Source organism: Dendrobates tinctorius, unplaced genomic scaffold (assembly GCF_039654945.1).
Source record: "Dendrobates tinctorius isolate UK_male_01 unplaced genomic scaffold, ASM3965494v1 ptg000174l, whole genome shotgun sequence".
In the NCBI taxonomy this organism is placed as follows: Eukaryota; Metazoa; Chordata; class Amphibia; order Anura; family Dendrobatidae; genus Dendrobates; species Dendrobates tinctorius.
Genome location: NW_027361841.1, coordinates 11,348,295 through 11,375,488, shown reverse-complemented (window position 1 = coordinate 11,375,488; position 27,194 = coordinate 11,348,295). Strand labels below are relative to the sequence as shown.

The window sequence follows — 27,194 nt, the reverse complement described above, 5'->3', positions numbered from 1 at the left end:
CCAGTCAAGTGATCCCTCCAGTTACCGTCCAGCACCAATGTGTCTAGTCCAGTAGTCTCATCTCCCAGCCCACCATCTGTCTTATCACGAGACGTCAGGTCCGTCAGTTAGGCAGATGTACTTCTTCCTCTGGTCAGTTCTACCTCTGACCTGTCCATGTCAGGAGCCGTCACTGTCTCAGTGTCCGCTTGCCCCACAGTCGAAGCATCTCCATCGTCAGACCAAACATCATCAAACAAAAGAAAGTCCCGGCCCCTCTCCCAGGCATAGACTAAGTCCTGTGGTATCCCGCTACCTTGGCACTCACCACCTTTGGTCCCCTCAAACACTACTGTGTCTACTGCGTAGTTCACCATGACCCCGTGTTTACAGCGAACCCTGACGTTTTTCTCGGTCAGAGAGAAAATGAGAGGAATTCCTGTCAGAGTCACCTGACTCTCTGAGTCCAGCCGACCAAAGGCTCCTTCCCGGTGCAGCATCACTGTACACATCTGTGGCCCGTCATTACTACCCGGAAAGGATATTCCACATTCTGAAAAAGACCTGCACATACACTGAGGTACTCCAGACATACCTACTGAGTCACCCAGTGCTGTCACTTCTTCACACTTGGCCACTTTCTGGACCACCACCCCACTTTGGGTTGCCACTCCAATTTGGGTCACCGCCCCCTTTTGGGACTCCACCCCTTTTTGGGTTACCACTCCAATTTGGGTCACCGCCCCCTTTTGGGACTCCACCCCTTTTTGGGTCACCGCCCCCTTTTGGGTCACCGCCCCCTTTTGGGTCACCGCCCCCTTTTGGGATTTTCCCATGTCCGTCCTGCAGAACCTCTTAGGCCACAGTTCACACAGTACAGTTTGTCTTTTAACGATACCACACAAGTCTTTGCTGGCACCACCACAGCTCCTGCTGTCACTGATCACCGGCACCTCCGGCTGCTGTTCACACACATACACAGCGGCTGGTGTCACTGCAGCTCCTGCTGCGCCATCTTCGTGGACCCGCCGATCCACCGGAAGCCGCTTGTCACCTTCGTAACCCCGCCGGGTTACTGGAAGCCGCTTGTCACCCTCAAAGATAAAAAAGCCACAAAAGTGCGCCCATAGGGCCTTACCAGTGCAGGTATAATGGGTTATGCAGCAATAATACAGGGTACTCACCCTTAATAGTTGTGTAAAGCCACAACTACTGTATCCGCTTAGTCATATGCAATAAAGCTGCAGCAGGATGGTGTAGACAGACAGCGTCTGCTACCAATGCTCCCAGGAAAAACACCAGGGCCCTGTGCTGCGAGACCTTCGTGACCCCACTGAGCCACAGCAAGCACCTTCAGGTTTTGCAGAGGAAAAGAAAAAAAAAAACAAAAACATGCACAGTCTCTCACGTGTCCTGTTCGTGTGCCACTCAGGACGTACCGTCTCCGCCTGAGACCGTCCAACACACAGGCGCACACCGGGTGCTATTCAGGGAGCCGACCCTCCTCCCAGGGTCTCCCAACACACCAGCCTCACCAGGTCCAGGGGCTCAGCGGGTGCTCTTCAGGACATCCGTCTCCACCTGAGACTGCCCAACACACGCCTCACCAGGTCCAAGGTCATATCACGTGTTCCAGGGATCCGATTCCTCTCCCAGAACCTCCCAACACTGACCCTCCAGGACCTTGCTCACTGAACCCTCCAGGGACACAGTCTCTCACTGACCCTGGTCAGTGCAACACAGACTCCTGTCTGTTACCTGTGTCGGCCACACAGTTTCCCGGACGCCTCTTCTCCTCAGAGGTATCCCACAAATATTAATAGTCACTTTCTCTGACCTCAGTCAGTATTACTCACGGTTGTCAGAGCGTCTGCTCTCCTGGCTCAGAACCGCCAGCGCTGCCACACGTGCTTCTGGGAATCGCTGCCCGCAGTCTGTCACCAATTGTAGGGATTTGACTCGCTTAGGTGCAGCGGGAGACAAACATGAGGCACGTTCCTTTAAAATTTCACCAGGTTTATTACTCCATAAACCATAGACAGCATAACACTGAAATGTAACCTTCACTTCAGGCAAAGGAACAGAAATGTCCGTGGCTTCAGACTCGGACTGAGAGTCTCAGAACATGCTGGGAGCTGTAGTCCTCCCCATATACAACCTCTGTAGTGTCCCGCCTGGACACATGGAAGTCTGTCCACACTCAGACAGACTCTCACACTCTCTCACATGTGCCAAACACCTCAATTACATAGCCCTGTAACCACACCCACAGGTGATCACATGGCTATGACATCACTAAAGGTTGTATAGACACACACAGGCTTCCCTGACACAGTGTAACAGAAAGATCAGCAGTACCTCTGCTGATCAATACACCCTGGAGCCTGCATCCCAAGGCCACCCACCTTGAGACCCAAAATGGTCATTTAGGACCCTGCTCCTGTTACCACACTGAATGTGCCTGTACACCCGTCCTGGGACACCCACACAGCGCCCCCTAGCTGACATAGTGGTAACTACACCACAATACATACATTCATACATACATACATACACACACTTGAGCTTTATATATTAGACTAGCTGAAGAGCCCGGCGCTGTCCGGGCATAGTAACTAACTGTGGTTAGTTATAGTAAGTTATAATTATCCTCCATCCCATAGTCCCGTGCCCATATACCCATCATACATATCCACAATCTCATAGCCCCGTGCTCATATTCCCATCATGCATATCCTCCATCCCATAGTCGAGTGCCCATATACCCATCACACATCCTCCATCCCTGTCCCATGCCCATATACCCATCATACATATTCTCCATCCCATAGTCCCATGCCCATATACCCATCATACATATTTGCCATCCCATAGTCGAGTGCCCATATACCCATCACACATCCTTCATCTCATAGTACCATGCCCATATACCCATCATACATATCCTCCATCCCATAGTTCCATGTCCATATACCCATCATGCATATCCTCCATCCCATAGTCCTGTGCCCATATACCCATCATACATATCCGCCATCCCATAGTCCCGTGCCCATATACCCGTCATACATATCCTCCATCCCATAGTCCAATGCCCATATATCCATCACACATCCTCCATCCCATAGTCCTGTCCCCATATACCCGTCATACATATCCTCCATCCCATAGTCCAGTGCCCATATACCCATCACACATCCTCCATCCCATAGTCAACCATTATGACATCATAATGAGCGTCGGGGCTTGCAACCTATGATGACATCAGCGTCGCCATGGCAACCATTATGACATCATAATGAGGGGCGGGGCTTGATACACACACTTTTTCCCCATTATGTAGATAGGGGAAAAATTGTTTGGTGAATTGGAACGCACGGGGTTAAAATTTCACCTCACAACATAGCTTAGGACACTCTCAGGGTCCAGACGTGTGACTGTGCCAAATTTTGTGGCTGTAGCTGCGACGGTGCGGATGCCAATCCCGGACATACACACACACATACATACATACATACATACACACACTTGAGTTTTATATATTAGACTAGCTGAAGAGCCCGGCGCTGCCCGGGCATAGTAACTAACTGTAGTTAGTTATAACAAATTATAAATATCCTCCATCCCATAGTCCCGTGCCCATATACCCATCATACATATCCACCATCCCATAGGCCCGTTTCCATATACCCATCATACATATCCTCCATCCCATAGGCCCGTGCCCATATACCATCACACCTCCTCAATCCCATAGGCCCGTGCCCATATACCCATCATACATATCCTCCATCCCATAGTCGAGTGCCCATATACCCATCACACATCCTCCATCCCATAGTCCCATGCCCATATACCCATCACACATATTCGCCATCCCATAGTCGAGTGCCCATATACCCATCACACATGCTTCATCTCATAGTCCCATGCCCATATACCCATCATACATATCCTCCATCCCATAGTCCTGTGCCCATATACCAATCATACATATCCGCCATCCCATAATCCCGTGCCCATATACCCATCATACATATCATAGTCCAGTGCCCATATGCCCATCACACATCCTCCATCCCATAGTCCAGTGCCCATATACCCATCACACATCCTCCATCCCATAGTCCCATGCCCATATACCCATCATACATATCCTCCATCCCATAGTCCAGTGCCCATATACCCATCACACATCCTCCATCCCATAGTCCCATGCCCATATACCCATCACACATATTCGCCATCCCATAGTCGAGTGCCCATATACCCATCACATATCCTCCATCCCATAGTCCCATGCCCATATACCCATCATACATATCCTCCATCCCATAGTCCAGTGCCCATATACCCATCACACATCCTCCATCCCATAGTCCCATGCCCATATACCCATCACACATATTCGCCATCCCATAGTCGAGTGCCCATATACCCATCACACATGCTTCATCTCATAGTCCCATGCCCATATACCCATCATACATATCCTCCATCCCATAGTCCTGTGCCCATATACCAATCATACATATCCACCATCCCATAATCCCGTGCCCATATACCCATCATACATATCATAGTCCAGTGCCCATATGCCCATCACACATCCTCCATCCCATAGTCCAGTGCCCATATACCCATCACACATCCTCCATCCCATAGTCCCATGCCCATATACCCATCATACATATCCTCCATCCCATAGTCCAGTGCCCATATACCCATCACACATCCTCCATCCCATAGTCCCATGCCCATATACCCATCACACATATTCGCCATCCCATAGTCGAGTGCCCATATACCCATCACATATCCTCCATCCCATAGTCCCATGCCCATATACCCATCATACATATCCTCCATCCCATAGTCCAGTGCCCATATACCCATCACACATCCTCCATCCCGTAGTCCCATGCCCATATACCCATCACACATATCCGCTATCCCATAGTCCAGTGCCCATATACCCATCACACATCCTCCATCCCATAGTCCCATGCCCATATACCCATCACACATATTCGCCATCCCATAGTCGAGTGCCCATATACCCATCACATATCCTCCATCCCATAGTCCCATGCCCATATACCCATCATACATATCCTCCATCCCATAGTCCAGTGCCCATATACCCATCACACATCCTCCATCCCGTAGTCCCATGCCCATATACCCATCACACATATCCGCTATCCCATAGTCCAGTGCCCATATACCCATCACACATCCTCCATCCCATAGTCAACCATTATGACATCATAATGTGCAGCGGGGCTTGCAACCTATGATGACATCAGCATCGCCATGGCAACCATTATGACATCATAATGAGGGGCGGGGCTTGATACACACACACTGTTTCCCCATTATGTAGATAGGGGCATTATGACATCATAATGAGGGGCGGGGCTTGATGCACGCACACTTTTTCCCCATTATGTAGACAGGGGCAAAATTGTTTGGTGAATTGGAGGGTGCAGGGTTAAAATTTCGCCTCACAACATAGCTTAGGATGCTCTCGGGGTCCAGACGTGTGACTGTGTCAAATTTTGTGGCTGTAGCTGCGACGGTGCGGATGCCAATCCCGGACATACATACATACTTGAGCTTTATATATTAGATATAGAGGGGCTGTGTCTAGGCTCATACGGTATATAGGGGAATGCCAGTAAATGTAATTCTGTTCAATATTAAGTGATATAAATAATATTAATAATATAATTATCATTAATTTGTTAACATTAATATAAAGCAGAATTAATTTCAGACTATTGGTTCAGCCCTCCACAACAGTCACCGTCTCTCATGTGGCACCGCGGGAAAATTAATTGCCCATCCCTGCTCTGGGGCACAGTAGAAGTTGAAACCTTCATGCCCCATACTTTAGGTAGTCAAATATGAGAAGCTTTTGTACCAAAATTGGTGGTGTACCTTATTTTAGAAAATGTAGTGATAGCAAAGACATCCAAGCCATTGTCTCTAGGACATCCATTGTCTATGAAATCACAAGGGGAAGCAGAGTTATGTCTTCCACCTGATAAAGTGTAGACATTCTAAGGATCAGTTAATAGTGGGATATTGTGGTTTGTGAATACGGTGTTGGTTAGGTGAAAAGCACAGTTCTTGCACCAGGGTTTAGGACCTCCATTCTAAGCTTCTAAATATACTGCATAACGCTCTGCAGTGAGTTTTGCTTCATTCTTTTAATGGGATATAATCACATAGTATGTAAATATATTATTACATCATTCACATGGAGGTTATGCAAAATCCTTTATCTGTCTATAATATATAGAGAAAACTCTGCTGGTGAACCTAATATACAATAGCAGAAAAAATAAGTAGTAATTAAGCTCCAAAAAGAGCACAAAAATCCTAATATAAGTAACTAAGCTTCATATATACAATATTGTAGTTTCCTGTAGAGAATTGTCATCCTCATACTGAAGACCTTCATTTTTACTGGGTCCTCACCCAGCAGAATATTATGGTGATGTCTGGGCCTCATTGTTGGTTGTACCCCATGTCACCATTTCAAACAATCATCCCAATCAATCTTAAAATTGGTCTCCTGAACCGAGAACAATATTAAAAGAAGGAGCCATATACGGTATGTTTGCAAACCACAGATTGCTTTAACTTTATAAAGGACTTTACAACATATGATCTCTTCAGTGTAAACTAATCTCCTAGCTGCTCTTGACCAGCGAGGGTTGCCTCACAGTTTGAGAAGCATGGCATTAGATTAAAGGAGGCTGAACTTAACCTGCTGATTACCCTAACTGTATGGGGACTTCCCAGATATCTTAGACAGCTGATGTTGGGGAAAGAAAAAGTTTTTCAGCTGTGGTCTTTGTTCACACAGCGCAGTTTTGGTTCATATAACTAAAGCCAGAGCCAAATTACACATAACAATACACAGAATAATGAACACTTACCTTAGTTATATGTGGGTTAGGATTAAAGCCACACAGGCTGCATACAGTAATTTTACACTGGGTGCATGTATTATAATTAGGCTTTTTATTGCCATCCAACATCAGTTCCGTTGTTTTACACAGAGGACACATATTCTTTGTGCCGGCTTTGGATACTGTTTGTGAAGTATCTTGCTGTGTTTTAATAGATTCTGTCCTCTGGTCTTTTAAAGGCTGTGGCTGTGAAGCAAGCACCGATTTTCCTGGAACCGGCACAGGCTGTTTAGTACCAACAAATGGTGTAGCTTCTGGCCTCTGCGTTACTTGTTTTGTACTTGTGGGCATAGCCTGCTGCGGGTGTTGAGTTTTTGAAGGACTTGACTGCTGTAATTGTTGTTTTATAGGTGATGATTGCTGCAGAGGACCTTTAACAGTCCCAGTTTGCTGTGGCATTTTAGAACTAGCTTGTTCTTGGTAAGGTTGTTTGGCAGTAACTGGGGGTTGTGTGGATGTTATTTCTCGTTCAGATATTTTGGTTGGTATTGAAGATCCTGGAGGTGGCAAGATCTGCTTATCAATAGCAGATGGTATTGGTTTAGCAGATATATCTTGTTTCATTGGTTCCTTTTTAGATCCTTGCCTATGGGGTAATGAGGTAGTATGTTTTGGCTCTTGAACTAAGGGTTTTGTGGAGTTTGCAGATCCAGGCAATGGTTCTTTGGGGTTAGGGGTGTGGGGAAGTGATTTTGTGGCAGGTGATGGTTGCAATGAGGTCCTTGCAGGGCTCTGTTGTATGGATGCTGGCTGAATCTCAGACTGCTGTGGCGTAGATTTCATATGTGGGTGTTGAGTTGGTATAGGGGCTTTAGCATTTCCTTGTTGATGTTGTATTTGAGGTGAAACTCTATTAATGCTTTTAGGATCTTCTTCATTTTCTTGCTCTTTTTCCATTTGTTGCTTTAATAGATCTTCTTTAGATTCGCTTTTTGCATCAAAAGGATTAAATTTGTTAACAACAGAGGAGACCATATTCATCGGATTACTTTCTGCAAGAAAACCACTCATTATTCCAGTTTTTTGGTCTTCTTTAATGTCAGGTTTAGATTTAGGTTCTCTTAAACTCATAGCTGAAGGACTTCTTCCAGGTGGTTTTGTTTCTGTTTTGAATGCATCTACTGTTCGACTTTTACTTAGACCAGCTGGCCCTGGATCAGGAGGTTTACTTTGATGTCTTGGAGATTGAGACAGATCATTGGTTGGATTTCTGCTGTGCAAAAAAATAAAAAAGATGTATAAATATTGAGAAGAAAAATTTCACAAGTAATCTTCATTGAATGGTTTCCCTATACATCGTTGAACATGGCTACAATAAAAACACAAAACACATAGAGAATGTTTGTATATATCGACAGCAATCAGCTCTTATTGCCTAGGGAACATGTAGGTGACCTGGCTTTTCTCCTTCAATGGCAGAAAATTGGGCAGCCATTAGAGATGATCGAATTGACTCACAGAATTCTGGCAGGGCTCCCTTCAAGCGGCCATGGAATATTGACCTGGAAGCTGGACCAGGGTACTGTCAATTTATTTGCTCATTTCTAGCAACCATGTAATAAATTGTTACTTAGACTCCTCATAAGAAAAAACTAGTCTTTAAAGATGCTTTCTACTGTAGCTATGAATGAACCTGAGATAGGCGCCCCTGTCAATGGCATCCAATTGCAACCAAACGCAATATGGATACAGATTGTCCAGTTGGGAGGAACCCTCTGATGCCCAAACAATAATTAGCAATATTTAATATGCACATATAACAGACTCTCTTTTTTTGTCATTAATTTCTCTTGTCATTGCTTCTGAGTAGACTACAAAACATTCATTTCAGGCATAAAGCAAATTTTTCCATTACTCATTTTGCATGTATAATTTACTTTTGTTGTATGCTCAGCTTTGAGTTTTCAATTACCAAATACACTGTATGCTTTTAATGCTCAAATAATGCTTCAAATAGTATTCCTCTCATCAATATTTAATATGTTTTGAGATAGTTTTTGCAGCATATTGGTTACAATTTATCCATAAATACTCCATTAATACAGTACTGTGCAAATGTTTTAGAGGTGTGGAAATAAAAATGTGGCAAAATAAGAATGCCTTCAAAAATAGAACCGTTAATCAATTATTTTTGCAAAACTTCGAGATAAAGTGGATATAAATCTGCGCTGCCAAAGATCCAATATACAATGAGAGACCAGATACAGTATGGATGTGGTCTTATTTGTCAACGTGTTTCGGGGGAATCTTAATTCTTGCTCTGCAACAATTTTTTTCACACCTGCCAAAAACTTTTGCACAGTACCATATATACCTTATAAATATATACGATATATATATATATGTGTGTATATATATATATATACACTCACTGGCCACTTTATTAGGTACACCTGTCCAACTGTGTGTTAAGACTTAATTTCTAATCAGCCAATCACATGGCGGCAACTCAGTGCATTTAGGCATGTAGACATGGTCAAGACAATCTCCTGCAGTTCAAACCGAGCATCAGTATGGGGAAGAAAGGTGATTTGAGTGCCTTTGAACGTGGCATGATTGTTGGTGCCAGAAGGGCTGGTCTGAGTATTTCAGAAACTGCTGATCTACTGGGATTTTCACGCACAACCATCTCTAGGGTTTACAGAGAATGGTCCGAAAAAGAAAAAAAATCCAGTGAGCGGCAGTTCTGTGGCCGGAAATGCCTTGTTGATGCCAGAGGTCAGAGGAGAATGGGCAGACTGGTTCGAGCTGATAGAAAGGCAACAGTGACTCAAATTGCCACCCGTTACAACCAAGGTAGGCAGAAGAGCATCTCTGAACGCACAGTGCGTCGAACTTTGAGGCAGATGGGCTACAGCAGCAGAAGACCACACTGGGTACCACTCCTCTCAGCTAAGAACAGGAAACTGAGGCTACAATTTGCACAAGCTCATCGAAATTGGACAGTAGAAGATTGGAAAAACGTTGCCTGGTCTGATGAGTCTCGATTTCTGCTGCGACATTCGGATGGTAGGGTCAGAATTTGGCGTAAACAACATGAAAGCATGGATCCATCCTGCCTTGTATCAACGGTTCAGGCTGGTGGTGGTGGTGTCATGGTGTGGGGAATTTTTTCTTGGCACTCTTTGGGCCCCTTGGTACCAATTGAGCATCGTTGCAACGCCACAGCCTACCTGAGTATTGTTGCTGACCATGTCCATCCCTTTATGACCACAATGTACCCAACATCTGATGGCTACTTTCAGCAGGATAATGCGCCATGTCATAAAGCTCGAATCATCTCAGATTGGTTTCTTGAACATGACAATGAGTTCACTGTACTCAAATGGCCTCCTCAGTCACCAGATCTCAATCCAATAGAGCATCTTTGGGATGTGGTGGAACGGGAGATTCGCATCTAACCTTGACTCAGACGTCAAGGTTAGATTTCAGAAAGGCAGATTTTAAGGGATTCAGAAAGAGAATTGGAGGGATCCAATGGCTGGATATCCTTAAAGACAAAAATGTCCAGGAAGGATGGGAAATCTTGAAAAATGAAATTCTCAAAGCACAGTTGTTAACAATTCCGAAAAGAGGGAAGAATAGGAAGCAGTTAAGGAAACCAGGATGGATGAACACAGAACTTAAGCACATGCTAAAAAGGAAGAAAAAAATGTTTAGAAAATGGAAAGAGGGAGGCATATCTAAAGAAGAATATAATGCTGTCTGCAGAACCTGCAGGGCACAAATCAGATTAGCTAAAGCTGAAAATGAATTGAGGCTTGCAAGAGATGTCAAAAGCAATAATAAAGGATTTTGGGGATATGTCAAAAGTAAAAGAAAAGTCAAAGATGCTATAGGATTTTTACAGGATGAAAATGATGAAATGGTAAGACAGGATGTTGAGAAGGCTGAACTTTTAAATTCCTATTTTGCATCTGTTTTCTCTCAGAAAGGAAATGTAACATCAACTGTTATTCACTGTCCTATTAAGGGAATAGAAGAATCCAGGATATCTATAAACAGAAAGATAGTGAGGAAACACTTAGCTAGCCTAAATGAATTCAAGTCTCCAGGTCCAGATGAATTACACCCCAGAGTACTGAAGGAGATAGCAGAAGAAATTTTTGAACCCCTCTCTATAATCTTTGAAAATTCTTGTTGAACAGGAGAAGTGCCAGAAGACTGGAGAAGAGCAAATGTTGTTCCTATCTTCAAAAAGGGGAAGAAGGTGGACCCAGGTAACTATAGGCCGGTGAGTCTGACTTCTATACCAGGAAAGATCTTTGAACAAATTATTAAACAACATGTATGTCAATACCTGGATAAGAATGAAGTGATTAAACAGAGTCAGCATGGGTTTGTAACTAATAAGTCATGTCAGACTAACTTAATTTCCTTCTATGACGGTATCACTGATTGGGTGGATCAAGGAAATGCTGTAGATATAGTATATCTTGACTTCAGCAAAGCATTTGACAAAGTCTCTCATACAATCCTTATTGAAAAAATGATTAAGTATGGTATGGACAAGGCAACTGTTAGGTGGATTCATAACTGGCTTAGTGATCGGACCCAAAGAGTGGTCGTAAATGGCTGCACATCCAGTTGGAAGAATGTCTCAAGTGGGGTACCACAGGGCTCTGTCCTGGGCCCTGTATTGTTCAACATCTTTATCAACGATTTAGATGAAGGCATTGAGGGTAAACTGATTAAATTTGCTGATGACACAAAGCTAGGAGGGATAGCTAATACTAGAGAAGAGAGAGAGAGGATTCAAAAAGATTTAAATAAACTGGAGAAGTGGGCAGCAACAAACAGAATGGTTTTTAACAGGGAGAAATGCAAAGTACTACATCTGGGCAATAAAAATGGAAAAAGCATATATAGAATGGGAGGAATAGGGCTAAGTGACAGCACATGTGAAAAAGACTTGGGTATACTAATAGATCACAGACTGAATATGAGTCAACAGTGTGATGCAGCAGCAAAAAAGGCAAATGCAATTCTAGGATGTATTAACAGAAGCATACAGTCTAGATCACGTGAAGTCATTATTTCCCTCTACTCCTCTTTGGTCAGACCTCATCTGGAATATTGTGTCCAGTTTTGGGCACCACATTTTAAAAAAGACATCAACAAACTGGAGCAAGTTCAGAAAAGAGCGACCAGAATGGTGACCGGTCTGCAAACCCTGTCTTATGAGGAAAGGTTGCAGGATTTGGGAATGTTTAGTTTGCAAAAGAGAAGACTGAGAGGAGACTTAATAGCTGTCTACAAATATCTAAAGGGCTGTCACATTGTAGAAGGATCAACTTTATTCTCATTTGCACAAGGAAAGACTAGAAGCAATGGGATGAAACTGAATGGGAGGAGACACAGATTAGATATTAGAAAAAACTTTTTGACAGTTAGAGTGATTAATGAGTGGAACAGGCTGCCACGAGAAGTGGTGAGTTCTCCTTCAATGGAAGTCTTCAAACAGAGGCTGGACAGACATCTGACTGGGATGATTTAGCGAATCCTGCTTTGAGCAGGGGGTTGGACCAGATGGCCCAGGAGGTCCCTTCCAACTCTACGATTCTATGATTCTATGATTCTATGTGCAGCCGACAAATCTGAGCCAACTGTGTGATGCCATCATGTCAATATGGTCCAAAATCTCTGAGGAATGCTTCCAGCACCTTGTTGAATCTCTGCCACGAAGAATTGAGGCAGTTCTGAAGGCAAAAGGGGGTCCAACCCGTTACTAGCATGGTGTACCTAATAAAGTGGCCAGTGAGTGTATATATATATACATATATACATATACATACACACAGTATATAAAAAAAGGGAGTACACCCCTCACATTTTTGTAAATATTTTGTTATATCTTTTCATGGGACAACACTGAAGATATGACACTTTAATACAATGTAAATTAGACAGTGTGACGTATACTGACCACGGATAGGTTACGTCCGAGAGTGGACCCTCTGGATCGCGGCACTGGAGCTTCCAGGGGCGAGCGGGCCAGGTGGTGCCGACCCCTATACAGGGGCCGTTAGGGGCAGGCCCTCAGAAGACAGATGCCGCGACTGCTAGACCCAAGAGGGGCGGCTCACAAGACTGAGTGAGGGGTGCAGGACTGAGGCACGGAATGCAGAAGGGAGTAGAAAGTACGGAGTGGGAGCAGGGCGGAAACAAGGAGTATAGGACCAGGCACCGAGAGGGGAATACGGGACAGAGACACGGAGTACTGGACTGGGCACTGGAGTACAGGACGGAGACACGGAGTACAGGACGGGGCACTGGAGTACAGGACGGAGACACGGAGTACAGGACTGGGCACTGGAGTACAGGACGGAGACACGGAGTATAGGATGGAGACAGAGTGTGAAGGGGAAACCCCTAAACACTTGGCCAGGATACCGTAGAAAGGCACACGATAATCAGGCGTCTCCACCATGTTGGAGACACCTGATATACCCTGTGCTGCCAGCTGATTGGGCGCCTAGGCTTCTAGGCGGGCACTCCAGGGTTAAGAAACCTGGAAAGCGCGCGCCCGCGGCCTGGAGAGCGCGCGCCCGCGGCCTAAGGCGCCCGCAGGAAGCAGGCATGCGCCGGACAGAGGAGAAGGAGGAGGAGGCGGGCACAGAGCGGGGAGGCGAGCGCCGGTAAGTATAGGTGGCGGCAGGCCCCGCCGCCGACGTGACAGACAGCTTGAATAACAGTGTAAATTTGTTGTGCCCTTTAAATAACTCAACCCACAGCCATTAATATCTCAACCACTGGCAACAAGTGAGTAAACCCCTAAATGAAAATGGCCAAATAGTTCCCAAAGTTTCAATATTTTGTGTGCTCCTTATTATTTTCAAGCACTGCATTAACTCTGGGGAATGGAGTTCACTAGAGCTTCACAGATTGCCATAAACATGACGGAGCTGGTAGATGTTGGAGACCTTGCACTCTTCCACCTTCCATTTGTGCATGCCCCACAGATGCTCAATAGGGTTTAGGTCTGGAGACATGCTTGGTCAGTCCAACACCATTACCCTCAGTTTCTTTAGCAAGGAAGAGGTTGTCTTGGAGGTGTTTGCGGTCATTATTATGTTGGAATACTGCCCTGTGGCCCAGTTTCTGAAGGTAGAGGATCATGCTCTTCTTCAGTATGTCACAGTACATGTAGGCATTCCTGGTTCCCTCAATGAACTATGGCTCCTCAGAGCCGTTAGCGTTCATGCAGCCCCAAACCATGACACTCTCACCACCATACTTGACTGTAGGCAAGACACACTTGTCTTTGTACTGTTCACCTAGTTGCCGCCACACATGCTTGACACCATCTGAACCAAATAAGTTTATCTTGGTCCCATCAGACCACATGACATGGTTCCAGTAATCCATGTCCTTAGTATGCTTGTCTTCAGCAAAGTGTTTGCGGGCTTAGTTGTGCATCATCTTTAGAAAGAGGCTTCCTTCTGGGATGACAGCCATGCAGATCCATTTGATGCAGTGTGCAGCGTATGGTCTGAGCACTGACGGCCTGACCCACCACCTCTTTACCCTCTGCAGCGATGCTAGCAGCACTCATACAGTATGTCTATTGTGAAAAGACAACCTCTGGAAATGAAGCTGAACACATGCACTCAACTTCTTTGGTCGACCATGGCAAGGCCAGCTCTGAGTGGAACCTGTCTTGTTAAATTGCTGTGTGGTCTTGACCACCATGCTGCAGCTCAGTGTCAGAGTGTTGGCAATCTTCTTATAGCCTAGGCCATCTTTAACTAGAGTAAAAATTCTTTTTTTGAGATCATCAGAGTTATTTGCCTTGACGTGCCATGCTGAACTCCAGTGAGCAGTGTGAGAGAGTGTGAGAGCAATAACACCAAATTTAACACACCTGCTCCTCATTCACATCTGTAACACCAATGAGTCACATGACACAGGGGAGGGAAAATTAATTTTGCACAATTTGGCCATTTTCACTTAGGGGTGCACTCGCTTTTGTTGCCAGTGGTTTAGACATTTATGGATGCGTGCTTAGTAAAGGGCACACCAAATTTACACTGTTATACAAACTGTACACTGACTACTTTACATTGTATCAAAGTATCAAATCTTCAGTATTGTCCCATGAAAAGATATAATGAAATATTTACAAAAATGTGAGGAGTGTACATATATATATATATATGTATATAATATATACATATGGCATTGCCATTGCACATGTGCAGACATGCAGACTAAGTTCAAGCAGTGTTTGCTCTTGGTGGCGTAAGTCCACAAAATGCCACAAAGCCTCATTATTTACATTTAAATTAAAAATGTACAATCCTAGTAATATTTTTACAGGAGCTATGTCCTCTATATCACCACCTACCTAGTTTAGTATGCATTTTGGGGGTAAGGCTAGTTTCACACTAGCTTATTTTCCACGCAGCGCTCGGTGCCGCTAAGCCCCGCCCCCTGCCGGCTCCCTGCCCACCCCATCCGGTCATCGCCGCCTACTATCGCACACGGCTGCATGCGATCTGCGCACCCTATCTTTAGCATAGGGTGCTCAGACTGTGTGCAGACCATGCGCAGACCGTATGCTAGTAGGATTTTAGCATGCGCTGCGCACTTTTGATGATGCGCCGGTGTGCGCCGAACACACCATGTTGCATTTTGGCGCGCTCGGCGCACCTTCAAAGTGCACAGCGCATGCTAACATCCTACTAGCGCACGGCCAGCGCATGGTCTGCGCACCCTATGCTAAAGATAGGGTGCGCAGATCGCATGCAGCCGTGTGCGATAGTAGGCGGTGATGACCTGATGGGGCGGGCAGGGAGCGGGGCTTAGCGACGCCGAGCGCTGCGTGGAAAATAGGCTAGTTTCACACTAGCTTAACAGACTAACTTTTAAACTCCTGGGGGAGACAGACTGCATTTTTTCAAAGTTTTGCACAATGTTTGATACATTTTTTGCATTTTTAAATGTAAGTCTTTATTTTAGAACTGATTTTCCACCTTTTACTTCACCCTTATATTGACATGATTTTGCACATTGCTGTGCACTATTTAATAATAAAAAAATCACTTGTCATCGACACGGCTGAAGCTATATTAATGCCAGAGACCCACTTCCTGTAAAGATCTAAAATGTAATGATGGACCCTCCACAGAAGGCTTTCAAAATGGCACACAATTTTTATACATGTGTCTGAAAACTATAAATATCACAAAATGCAGAAAAGTTCTGGTGCAAACCATAAGGTAAAGTTTCCCACTTGTCTTGATCTCATATATCAGAGAGTTTACAAAGAGTATCTCAGACTCCACAAGACCTGAAATGACCGTGCATTATGCAGACAGCCTATTAATGTCAATTCGTATAATGCTTCAGTCATCCACATATCATGGCTGATCCCCAGGGTCCAAACAGTTTATTAATAAGGGACCAAGTCTAAAGTGTACATCTCATTCTGATTAGTGGAAGTGGATGGGATTTTTCTATTGATCGACATTGGGGCACCCAGAACAAAAGCCAAAAATGGTGGCACTGCCATTGACGGCTAATCAGTTATCTTTTATAAGAAACAACCATTTTTGATGCAAGAACCTATTTGATAATAACTGTATTAATGAGATGTTAGGGGGGGGAGCCAGCACTGCTTAAGGTTAGGACGCATAAATTGGAGTGCATATGCACATAATGTCTAGCTGTATTCAAAAATGAGATATTTAGCAAAAAAATTGATCAATTCAATTGAGCCACCCCGCCAAGGCAATCTCATATGGGGGGTCCTACTCTATATATTTTTAATAAATGCTGTGCCATTACGGCCTCCTAAATACATTTAGAGCATGACCACATCAAGTGCAATCTGTACCTGAACATTACTGGATCGCTCCCATGAAGCAAGTGCAGATGAAGGCCAACCAGGTCTGAACACAGACATATCAGGAATGGCCTCCACACATTGCCTGACCAGCAAACATAGATGAAGGGCGATGTTGGTCCAGACACAGGTGCACAATTAAATAAAGCTTGGGGCAGGGTGGGGCTGCCGTGTGTGCACAGCAGCCTAATCCATCACAATGAACACAGAAAAATTATGGCGGACATAACCAAGCATGCACGGCAACAGTGGTGGTGAGCCACAAAACAACAAGAAAATAGGGGGGAAGCCAGCACTGCTTAAGGTTAGAACGCATAAATTGGAGTGCATATGCACATAATGTCTAGCTGTATTCAAAAATGAGATATTTAGCAAAAAAAATTGATCAATTCAATTGAGCCACCCCGCCGCGCCAAGGCAATCTCATATGGGGGGTCCTACTCTATATATTTTTAATAAATGCTGTGCCATTACGGCCTCCTAAATACATTTAGAGCATGACCACATCAAGTGCAATCTGTACCTGAACATTACTGGATCGCTCCCATGAAGCCAGATGAAGCAAGTGCAGATGAAGGCCAACCAGGTCTGAACACAGACATATCAGGAATGGCCTCCACACATTGCCTGACCAGCATTTAGGAGGCCGTAATGGCACAGCATTTATTAAAAATATATAGAGTAGGACCCCCCATATGAGATTGGCGCTGCGGGGTGGCTCAATTGAATTGATCAATTTTTTTGCTAAATATCTCATTTTTGAATACAGCTAGACATTATGTGCATATGCACTCCAATTTATGCGTTCTAACCTTAAGCAGTGCTGGCTTCCCCCCTATTTTCTTATTAATGAGATGTGTCTAATTTTTATAATTGTAAAACATTTTTAACCAATCAACCATTAGTTCTTGGGATGATTTATTGAATGTATACCATGTGCCATTACAGAAACATTTATGTTTAGACTCGGTTATTTACTCCATGTTTTAGTTTATTGAACTAATGGTAAATTAAAGGCATCACTGACTAAAACTGCAACACATAGCTATCTACCGGAAACACCAATGAATTCAATTAATCTTGAAACATTCAACATATTGCCGACGTTTCTAAAAAGACTTCATTTGCTGCGCCTCGTCGTCACAAACAGCAATAGCGATTTCTTTATCAGCAACAAGCACATGTCCGGCCCAGTCAAAGTCTAAACGATTTGCATTAAATAATCATTTAATCCAGCCTGTAAACTCCTAACTCAACAAGACAAAAAAGCAAACCGTTTACACTTTTGTCTATTTCCCGTTATGTGTAAAACATTCAAAATCAGGTAGAACTATTTATTCTCCCATATATCCCACCAGCTCTTCTCGTCTTGCAAGGCATGATAGATCACATACACACAGCAATCAATCACCTCCATCCATGGTGACCTGTCATTAATAGTGAAGTCATTTCAGGGGGTGTTGATTTGTTATCATGCATTGACCTTGTGAATATTTGTACACAGTCTAAAAAATGAAAAGCCCAGTGGTGCGGGAATAGGCACTAATATATGGAAAATGTTATAATAACTAATACTTTGGACTAAATGAATGTTATTCTAAAAGTCCATTTTTAGAAACCTTCTTAATTGCTACCGAATCTAAAATACAAAAAAGAAAATGTCAAATTCTCCACCATGGGGAATATACAGCTCTGATGCAGATGCACTGTATGTGTCTCCTTGACTAATCCTTTAAATCAATGGTCCATTACATGGACACTACCCACCTCTGATGACCATACTGTTCCTGCTACATCGGCGCCTGGTCTCATTGGGCTCACGTGACGTTGTTATGTCACATGTCTAAGGGACACAAAGGAGTGTCCGTAAGCGTACAGATATATACGTGTGTATATATATATATATATATATATATATATATATATAATGTTGGATGTTATGTACCCTTTCCCTTTAACGTTATTCATAGAGTTGAGCGACTTTTGGTTTTTAGGGTCGCGTTTCGTTTCGTGAAACCCGACTTTTCCAAAAGTCGGGTCGAGCAAGATCGTCCGATTATAGGGAAAAGTCGGGGTCGTCCCGAAACACGAAACCCAATGTAAGTCAATGGGGAATAAAAGTCGGCAGTGAGAGGAGGACAGGAAACACACCTACAGTGCCCATTTGAATGCGAAAAGCATCAATTCTTCTTTCTTAAGCTTGTCAACCTTAATTAACTTCATAATACAAGTTACGCACTGAAAAATGGGGGTTATTTGGCTACAAACTGTGGGGGGGGAGGGCTGGCTCCAGGTTTTCATGTGCCCTGGGCGAAAGAGCGCCCCTTTAACACATACCACAACTCATCATGCTCCGATACGGCAGAGAAATAGCGGTATAGTACAATGAAAAATACCTCACTTTTTACATCTCATGACGAGGCCCATCTATTTCTCCATACAGAATCATTGGTCCCATATAATGTTTGAAACAGTATATGATGAGCTCCACATAATGCTACAGTATATGTTGGTCCCCATGGATGAAGCTCCACTGTCTTATAGGCCCAAATAATGCTCCAAACATAATGGGCCCCATTTCTAATGCTCTAGTGTATAATGGGCCCTGTAAATGCTGCTCCAGTGTCTGATGTCCACCTTTGGAATGTTCCAGTGTATGGTGGGCCCCATCTATCATTCTCCAGAGTATAGTGCTCCCCAAAAATTGCTGTCCCAACATTGAAAACAATCAAATAAGTCTCCTCGCTAGGGAATCCCTGTACTTGTCTGGACAGGTGCTGTAGCTTGCTTAACAGCTTGCCAGCCGTTCTCACGCCCAGTATGGACTACAGGTGATTGCACAAAGGTTAGAAAGGGTACCGTATCCCCGGATAACATGTATGGATAGCGTACACATTCAAAATATATGTCTCAGGAGGCAGGCTCAGACGGTGTTAGGCCCAGTATGGATTGCACGTGATTGCACAAAGTTTTGAAGGGTACCGTATCCCTGGATAACATGTATGGATAGCGTACACATTCAAAATATATGTCTATACAGCATGAGGCAGGCTCAGACGGTGTTAGGCCCAGTATGGATTGCACGTGATTGCACAAAGGTTAGAAAGGGTACCGTATCCCTGGATAACATGTATGGATAGCGTACACATTCAAAATATATGTCTATACAGCATGAGGCAGGCTCAGACGGTGTTAGGCCCAGTATGGATTGCATGTGATTGCACAAAGGTTAGAAAGGGTACCGTATCCCCGGATAACATGTATGGATAGCGTACACATTCAAAATATATGTCTATACAGCATGAGGCAGGCTCAGACGGTGTTAGGCCCAGTATGGATTGCACGTGATTGCACAAAGGTTAGAAAGGGTACCGTATCCCCGGATAACATGTATGGATAGCGTACACATTCAAAATATATGTCTCAGGAGGCAGGCTCAGACGGTGTTAGGCCCAGTATGGATTGCACGTGATTGCACAAAGGTTAGAAAGGGTACCGTATCCCCGGATAACATGTATGGATAGCGTACACATTCAAAATATATGTCTATACATCAGGAGGCAGGCTCAGACGGTGTCAGGCACAGTATGGATTTGACGGCCCAGATTACACAGCGGAGGAGCAGGGAGAGGTAAAGATTGCAAATGCTGGGGCCCTGCCCAAGCAAGGGGGGCCCACTCGTGGGCGTCGGTACTGGCACTGGGCCCCTCATAGTACAGCGGTGTGTCTGACGGCGGGTGTGCACCACCACCGTCAGAGACACTTGATTGCACTATGAGGGACCCTGTGCCAGTGCCCGCGCCCAAGAGTCGGCCTACCCACCTGTCCAGGGCAACGGCACTCGCACGGTGTCGTGCGCTAGGTGGTGACCCCGGCCATGGGTGGGGAGGCAGCACAGTTAGGGAGTTTTAGAAAGTGGCATATGTTGATGTTGGACATTCAGCTGATGCAAAAGGCGAAATAGGTGAAGTCCCAGGAAGAGGTGGACCAAAGCAAGCCATTTTTCTGTCACCCTATGTGTCATCAGGGGAAGGTGGGACAAAATCCTTGGAAACCCATGCATGGTTCATTTTAATGAAGGTTAGATCATCCACATTTTGGGTTGACAGACGGGTCCTTTTTTCTGTCAGGATTGATCCAGCTGCACTGAAGACTCTTTCCGATAGCACACTTGCAGCTGGGCAAGCGAGCTCCTGTAAGGCATATTGGGCCAATTCAGGCCAGGTGTCCAGTTTAGCGGCCCAATAGTCAAAGGGGAATGACCTGTGTGGGAGAACATCGATATGGGAGGAAAAGTAGTTTGTAACCATAGTTGACAACTGCTGTCTCCTGTCACTTTCCATCGATGCAGTATTACCAGTTGTGTGAGCGGTATTTGAAAAATCAGTCCACAACATTGTCATGAAACCCCTGTCTCCAACGCCACTTCTGCTGTGTGCACCACGAACACCTCTGCCAAGCTGCCCCCGGCTCGTACGGCTCGTGTGAGAACCATCACCGCTGCTGTGTGCTGGGAATGCCTCAAGCAACCGATTTACCAGAGTTGCTTGTTTATTAGCCAATATTAGGTCAAGGTTCTCCTGTGGCATGATGTTTTGTAATTTGCCTTTATAGCGTGGATCCAGGATGCTGGCCAAACAGTAGTCATCATCGTTCATCATTTTGGCAATGCGGGGGTCCCTTTTTAGGATTCGCAAGGCATAATCTGACATGTGGGCCAATGTTCCCGGTGTCAATGATGCACTGCGAGTGCTGGGTGGAGGAGCACTTTCTGGCAAATCCACATCCCTCCAGTCACGCACAAACCCTGTACCAGACCTTGCCACGCCAACATTTTCACTTGCCCCACGAGATGCATCCTCCTCCCCTAAGTAATCATCCCCATCATCATCCTCCTCCTCCTCTTCTTCCTCCACCTCGTCCAGGAGAGGTCCCTGAGCAGACAATGGCTGAATGTCATCAAGGATTCCCTCCTCCTCTTCCTCCTCATCAACATTGGCTGCAGACGCCTGCTCCTTAAGGTGCGTCAAAGTTTGCATGAGCAGACGCATAAGTGGGATGCTCATGCTTAGGATGGCGTTGTCTGCGCTTACCAGCCGTGTGCATTCCTCAAAACACTGAAGGACTTTACAAAGGTCTTTCAGCTTCGACCACTGCACGCCTGTCAACTCCATGTCTGCTCTCAAAGTGCCTGGCCGTGTATCCTCCCACAAATGCATTATGGCCTGCCTCTGCTCGCACAGCCGCTCCACCATGTGCAGGGTGGAGTTCCACCTTGTTGCAATGTCGATAATGAGGCGGTGGTTGGGAAGGTGGAGCAATCGCTGCAGCTTCTGCATACGAACGGAGTGTACAGGCGACCGGCGGATGTGCGCGCACAGTCTTCGCACCTTCTGGAGCAGGGCTGTTAACTCCGGATAATTTTTGAGGAAGCACTGCACCACCAGGTTCAAGGTGTGAGCCAAGCAAGGTATGTGGCTGAGTTTTGAAATGGCTATGGCTGCCACAAAATTACGGCCGTTATCACTAACTACCTTGCCTGCCTCAAGATGTACACTGCCCAGCCATGACTCAGTTTGTCGCTTCAAGTACTCGGCCAGCACCTCGGCGGTGTGTCTGTCGCCCAAACACATCATCTGCAACACAGCGTGCTGACGCTTTCCACTAGCTGCTCGATAGGGGGACACATCGTGTGCAACAGTGGCAGCTGCAGATGGAGTGCTCGTACGACTGCGCTCTGTGGACGAGCTTTCGCTTCTGGAGGAGGAGGAGGAGGGTCGAACGCCTACAGCCAACTGTTTCCTATACCGTGGGCTAGGCAGCACTGTCCCACCACTGCTGTCCCCTGTGGACCCTGCATCCACCACATTAACCCAGTGCGCAGTGATGGACACGTAACGGCCCTGGCTATGCCGACTGGACCATGCATCAGTTGTGAGGTGCACCTTTCCGCTCACTGACTGCTTGAGTGCATGGACAATGCGGTCTTTCACATGATGGTGGAGGGCTGGCATGGCTTTGCGAGAGAAGTGGCGACTGGGTAGGTCATAGCGTGGTACTGCATAGGCCATGAGTTCGCGGAAAGCTGTGCTTTCCACCAACCGAAAGGGCATCATCTCAAACGAGATTAGTTTGGCAATGTGGGCGTTCAAACCCAGTGTACGCGGATGAGAGACTGAGTACTTTCTTGACCTACTCATAGTGTCTGGGAGGGTGAGCTGGACTTGAGAGCTGCATATGGTGGAAGTAGCGGTGGACAGGGTGGACTGAGAGAGGGTTGATGATGGTGATGGAGTTGGTGTTCTTTCTGATGGCCTAGAATCAGTCTTTCGTTGATATAACAGTGGGATTCCCTGACTGCTGTGGTCTTGCAACGACACCTCAACATTTGCTGCTGTGCTAACCGGTGGGCTTACAGTGGGGGAAACAATGTAGCGTTGCTGACTACCTTCGTTGTGATCAGTTGCACATGTGGCACTTGAGGTTTGGTGTTGTGTCCACGCTTGCAAGTGCATGCTGGTTAAATATCTAAGCATGCAACTGGTATTCAAATTTTTCAGATTTTTCCCTCGGCTAAAGGTCTTTGCGCACTTCTTACAGATAACCTTGGCCTGATCATGAGGATTTTGTTCAAAAAACTGCCACACTGCACTCTTCCTACTTTGGCAGACATTTTGCGGCCTAGCACGCTGTGATCTTTTGATCCTCTGGACAAGCTGTCCAGCAACTCTTTTGATGTTTGGAACCTGTCTTTGGAGTGCTCCGGGCCTGCCAGATAACAGCTGTTGCGATGTCGATGTCTGCTGTGGATGCTCCTCATCTGAGCTATTGGAAGCAGCACCCTCTTCCCCCAATGGATGCCAATCTGGGTCAACAACTGGGTCATCCATCACCTCCTCTTCTATGTCATGTGCACCTTCCTCTGTGTCACCGTGTATGGTGGTATAGTGTGCGGGAAGGGGCACCTGAGTCTCGTCAGGGTCAGAATCTGGCTCTGTACACTGCGAGGACAATGTAGTGCTCTGAGTGAATGTACCAGCAGAATCATCCATCAGCGGCTGTGCATCAGTGCACTCCATGTCAGATTCATCTTGGCCTGGGTAATTCACCATTTGACTTGATAATCCAGGCATGGTATGTGAAAACAGCTCCATGGAGTAATCAGTAGTATGGCCTGCGTCATCCTTCAATCTTGGTTGGGGTGAAGGACACAAGGAAAGGTGTGGTTCATGAACATGAGCCTCCAATGACGACTCAGTGCTTTTACTTTTTACAACTGAAGAAGAGGAGGCGATAGAGCTGGAGGCTGAGTCAGCAATGTAAGACAAAACTTTTTCCTGATGCTCTGGCTTTAAAAGCGGTTTGCCAACTCCTAGAAAACTAAGCGTTCGAGGCCTTATGTAGCAAGATGATGACGCAGGGTCAGCACCTCCTGCATTCGGTCCTATTTTGCTCTTGCCACTACCATCAGATCCACCACCAACACCATCATTACCAGCTGCCAACCCCCGCCCAATTCCACGGCCTCTTCCACCAGCCTTCCTCATTTTTGGTAGAAATGTAGACAAAATCCAACAAACTATATAGTAATGTAAAACAAGGTACAATGTGTCTATAGGACAGGGGAGATTTTGAATTTCTGCACACACTTTTGGACACTGGACACTTTTGGATTGTGTGAGGCCCACTGATATCTGAGCGCTATGTGACAGGCTCGATGGCACTGCTGTGACAAAAGTGACTAGAGGATAAGGGAGATTTTGAATATCTGCACACACTTGAGGACAGTGGACACTTTTGGATTGTGTGAGGCCCACTGATATCTGAGCGCTATGTGACAGGCTCGATGGCACTGCTGTGACAAAAGTGACTAGAGGATAAGGGAGATTTTGAATATCTGCACACACTTTTGGACACTGGACACTTTTGGATTGTGTGAGGCCCACTGATATCTGAGCGCTATGTGACAGGCTCGATGGCACAGCTGTGACAAAAGTGACTAGAGGATAAGTGAGATTTTGAATCTCTGCACACACTTTTGGACACTGGACACTTTTGGATTGTGTGAGGCCCAATGAATATCTTAGCGCTATGTGACAGGCTCGATGGCACAGCTGTGACAAAAGTGACTAGAGGATAAGGGAGATTGGATTGCTTTTAAAAAAGCAGTTTGCGGAGCAGTGGGTAAACAGCAATGCCAGCCTGTCAGGAAGCCTTAAAAGGCAGCCCAACAACCAAAACCACTGATACACCACTATATAGCCTCCCCTTGCACTGCACACACAGTGACTGGTGTGTTGTGCAGGCCAAATCGCTAGCAGCAGAAGCAGTTTTTTTGTCTTCTTCCCTGCCTAACGCTCTCCCTACAGAATCAGCAGCAACCTCTCCCTATACGAAGATTGGCAGAAGTAAGATGGCGGTCGGCGTGCACGCCCTTTTATACCCCCTGTGACGCCCACCAAAGCAAGCCAATCACTTGCATGCCCTTCTGAAAGATGATGGTGACCCTTGCCTATGTCATCACGTTGCCCACAGTGTCCGTGGATCCTGATTGGCTGAAAAAGAGCGCAAAACAAACTTTTGAAACGCGACTTTGGCGCGTAAGTCGCCGACCTCGTGGCCGACCTCATCCTAGGGTCGGGTTTCGTTTCATGAAACCCGACTTTGCCAAAAGTCGGCGACTTTTGAATTTTTTCGACCCGTTTCGCTCAACTCTAGTTATTCATATTTATTGTACATGCCATGTAAATGTCTATTTATAGTATCTATTATATGTATTTAACATTGGACACTGTTATATAGATGGGGACAGTGTAGTACCCTAGTTTGCCCACTGGATGGGGTTAGAGGTGCTCAGCTTGTAAATAGTTAAAGTGGGAGGGGCTAAAAGCTGTTAAGCCAGGGAGCATCTGGAATTTGAATCAGTTGGGCGGGAGCGCCCTGACAGGGCTGTTGGCTCTGTAACGTTCAAGTCAAGAGCCCAGTCATACAGAATTTGGGCCAGTATCTCATCGGGGAGTAACACCAGAAGAAGTGCCGAAAGTGCAAAATTAGTGGGTCTGCAGTTGCCAGAAAAGACTAAGCAGTACGGGCAGGTCACTCAGAATGTGGCGGCTTATTTCATCTGTGGATATTTTTGAGACTGGGGCAAACGGTTAAGAGGGTCCCCTACTGGAGTAAGACTGAGCAGAGTTGATGCTGAAAGACCGGAGAGCGCGGTCCATCCCAGAAGCAAGCTTAGTGGGAGAGAGGGAAAGACAGGGACAGAGGAGAAAATGTCTGTTGCCAACCCTGATGCTGTAGTGAATATGTATGCGCTGTGTAAAGGAAACAGTAAAGTTGATTGTTCAAGTATTGAACAGGACTGTGACTCTGTTTGTTCCACATCATCTGAGGAGAATGTGCAGCGCATAACAGAAAGCCCTGAGGGGGAGCTGGAGAAAGTGACAGGTATGCTGACAGAAAACTGTCATGTCTATGTGAGGGGAGGCCAGGACTCCATTGCCCTGGAGTCCTCATCCACGACTACGGTCCTGGCTGAACCTTACACATGAGACTTGCAACTCACTTTCGTGGAAAAAACCTGGAAGAAGTGAAAGTTGCTGTTGCTCTCTCACGTTCGCCAGGATGTCAGATATGTCCAAATGAAGCTAGAGTGAAGTGGACACTTAGCTGCAGGGCTCAAGTAGCATAATAATGTCAAGCAAGTCCCGGAAAGCCAGGCATCAACGTCACAGAAACGACACCAAAAGTTAGTATAGGATACTTTTATTTTATTTGGGGGAATATGGCACTATAGAAGGGGTTGTCAGTAGACACCCCATTTGAGAATCAGAGAATTTTTCATTTTTATGCTTTCATTTTTTCCTCCCCTTCTCCCAAGAGTCATAATTTTTTAATTTTTCCGTAGGCATAGACATATGAGGGCTTGTTTTTGGGAACCAGCTGTAGTTTTAAATGACAATAGTAATTTTTGTCATATAATGTACAAAAACATGGGCACAACCCTGTGGTAAATGTGTGAATCAATAGGGCTACTGCTCCACCCGCTGGATGCCTCACAGGATCCAGAACATGCGGAAGAGCGAGGTTTCTTCAGGCAAGCATACATGCTCCAAGCACATTCGCTCATCACTAATGGCTGACAAACATTATTTACAACCAATATCGGCTGATTAGGCACAATTCCAGAAATTTATGCGATTTTGAACAACAAGCTGATACTCTTAGGGAGCAATTTACTAACCAAAGCTACTCTAAAATCTTAGTCAAGCATGCTTATGAAAGGATAGGGGGCTCACACAGCAACAATATTTGGAATCCAGATCCCAGCACAATAAGGACACAAATGAGTTTGCAGGTATCTCTATAACTACTTTCAATTA

The 27,194-nt window shown here is 45.5% G+C and overlaps 1 protein-coding gene across 9 annotated transcripts in view; it reads right to left on the bottom strand.

Moving 5' to 3' along the window:
- The window catches only part of PCLO (piccolo presynaptic cytomatrix protein), a 599,138-nt gene that overhangs the window by 502,468 nt on the left and 69,476 nt on the right, over positions 1-27,194 (bottom strand). For 7 of the 9 annotated variants that reach the window (XM_073551315.1, XM_073551309.1, XM_073551313.1 and 4 more), the window contains exon 2: positions 6,930-8,175. In XM_073551315.1, the coding sequence (XP_073407416.1) occupies positions 6,930-8,175 (1,246 nt within the window). The remainder of the gene's footprint in view (positions 1-6,929; positions 8,176-27,194) is intronic. The other 2 variants (XM_073551310.1, XM_073551314.1) reach the window with 1 other exon arrangement.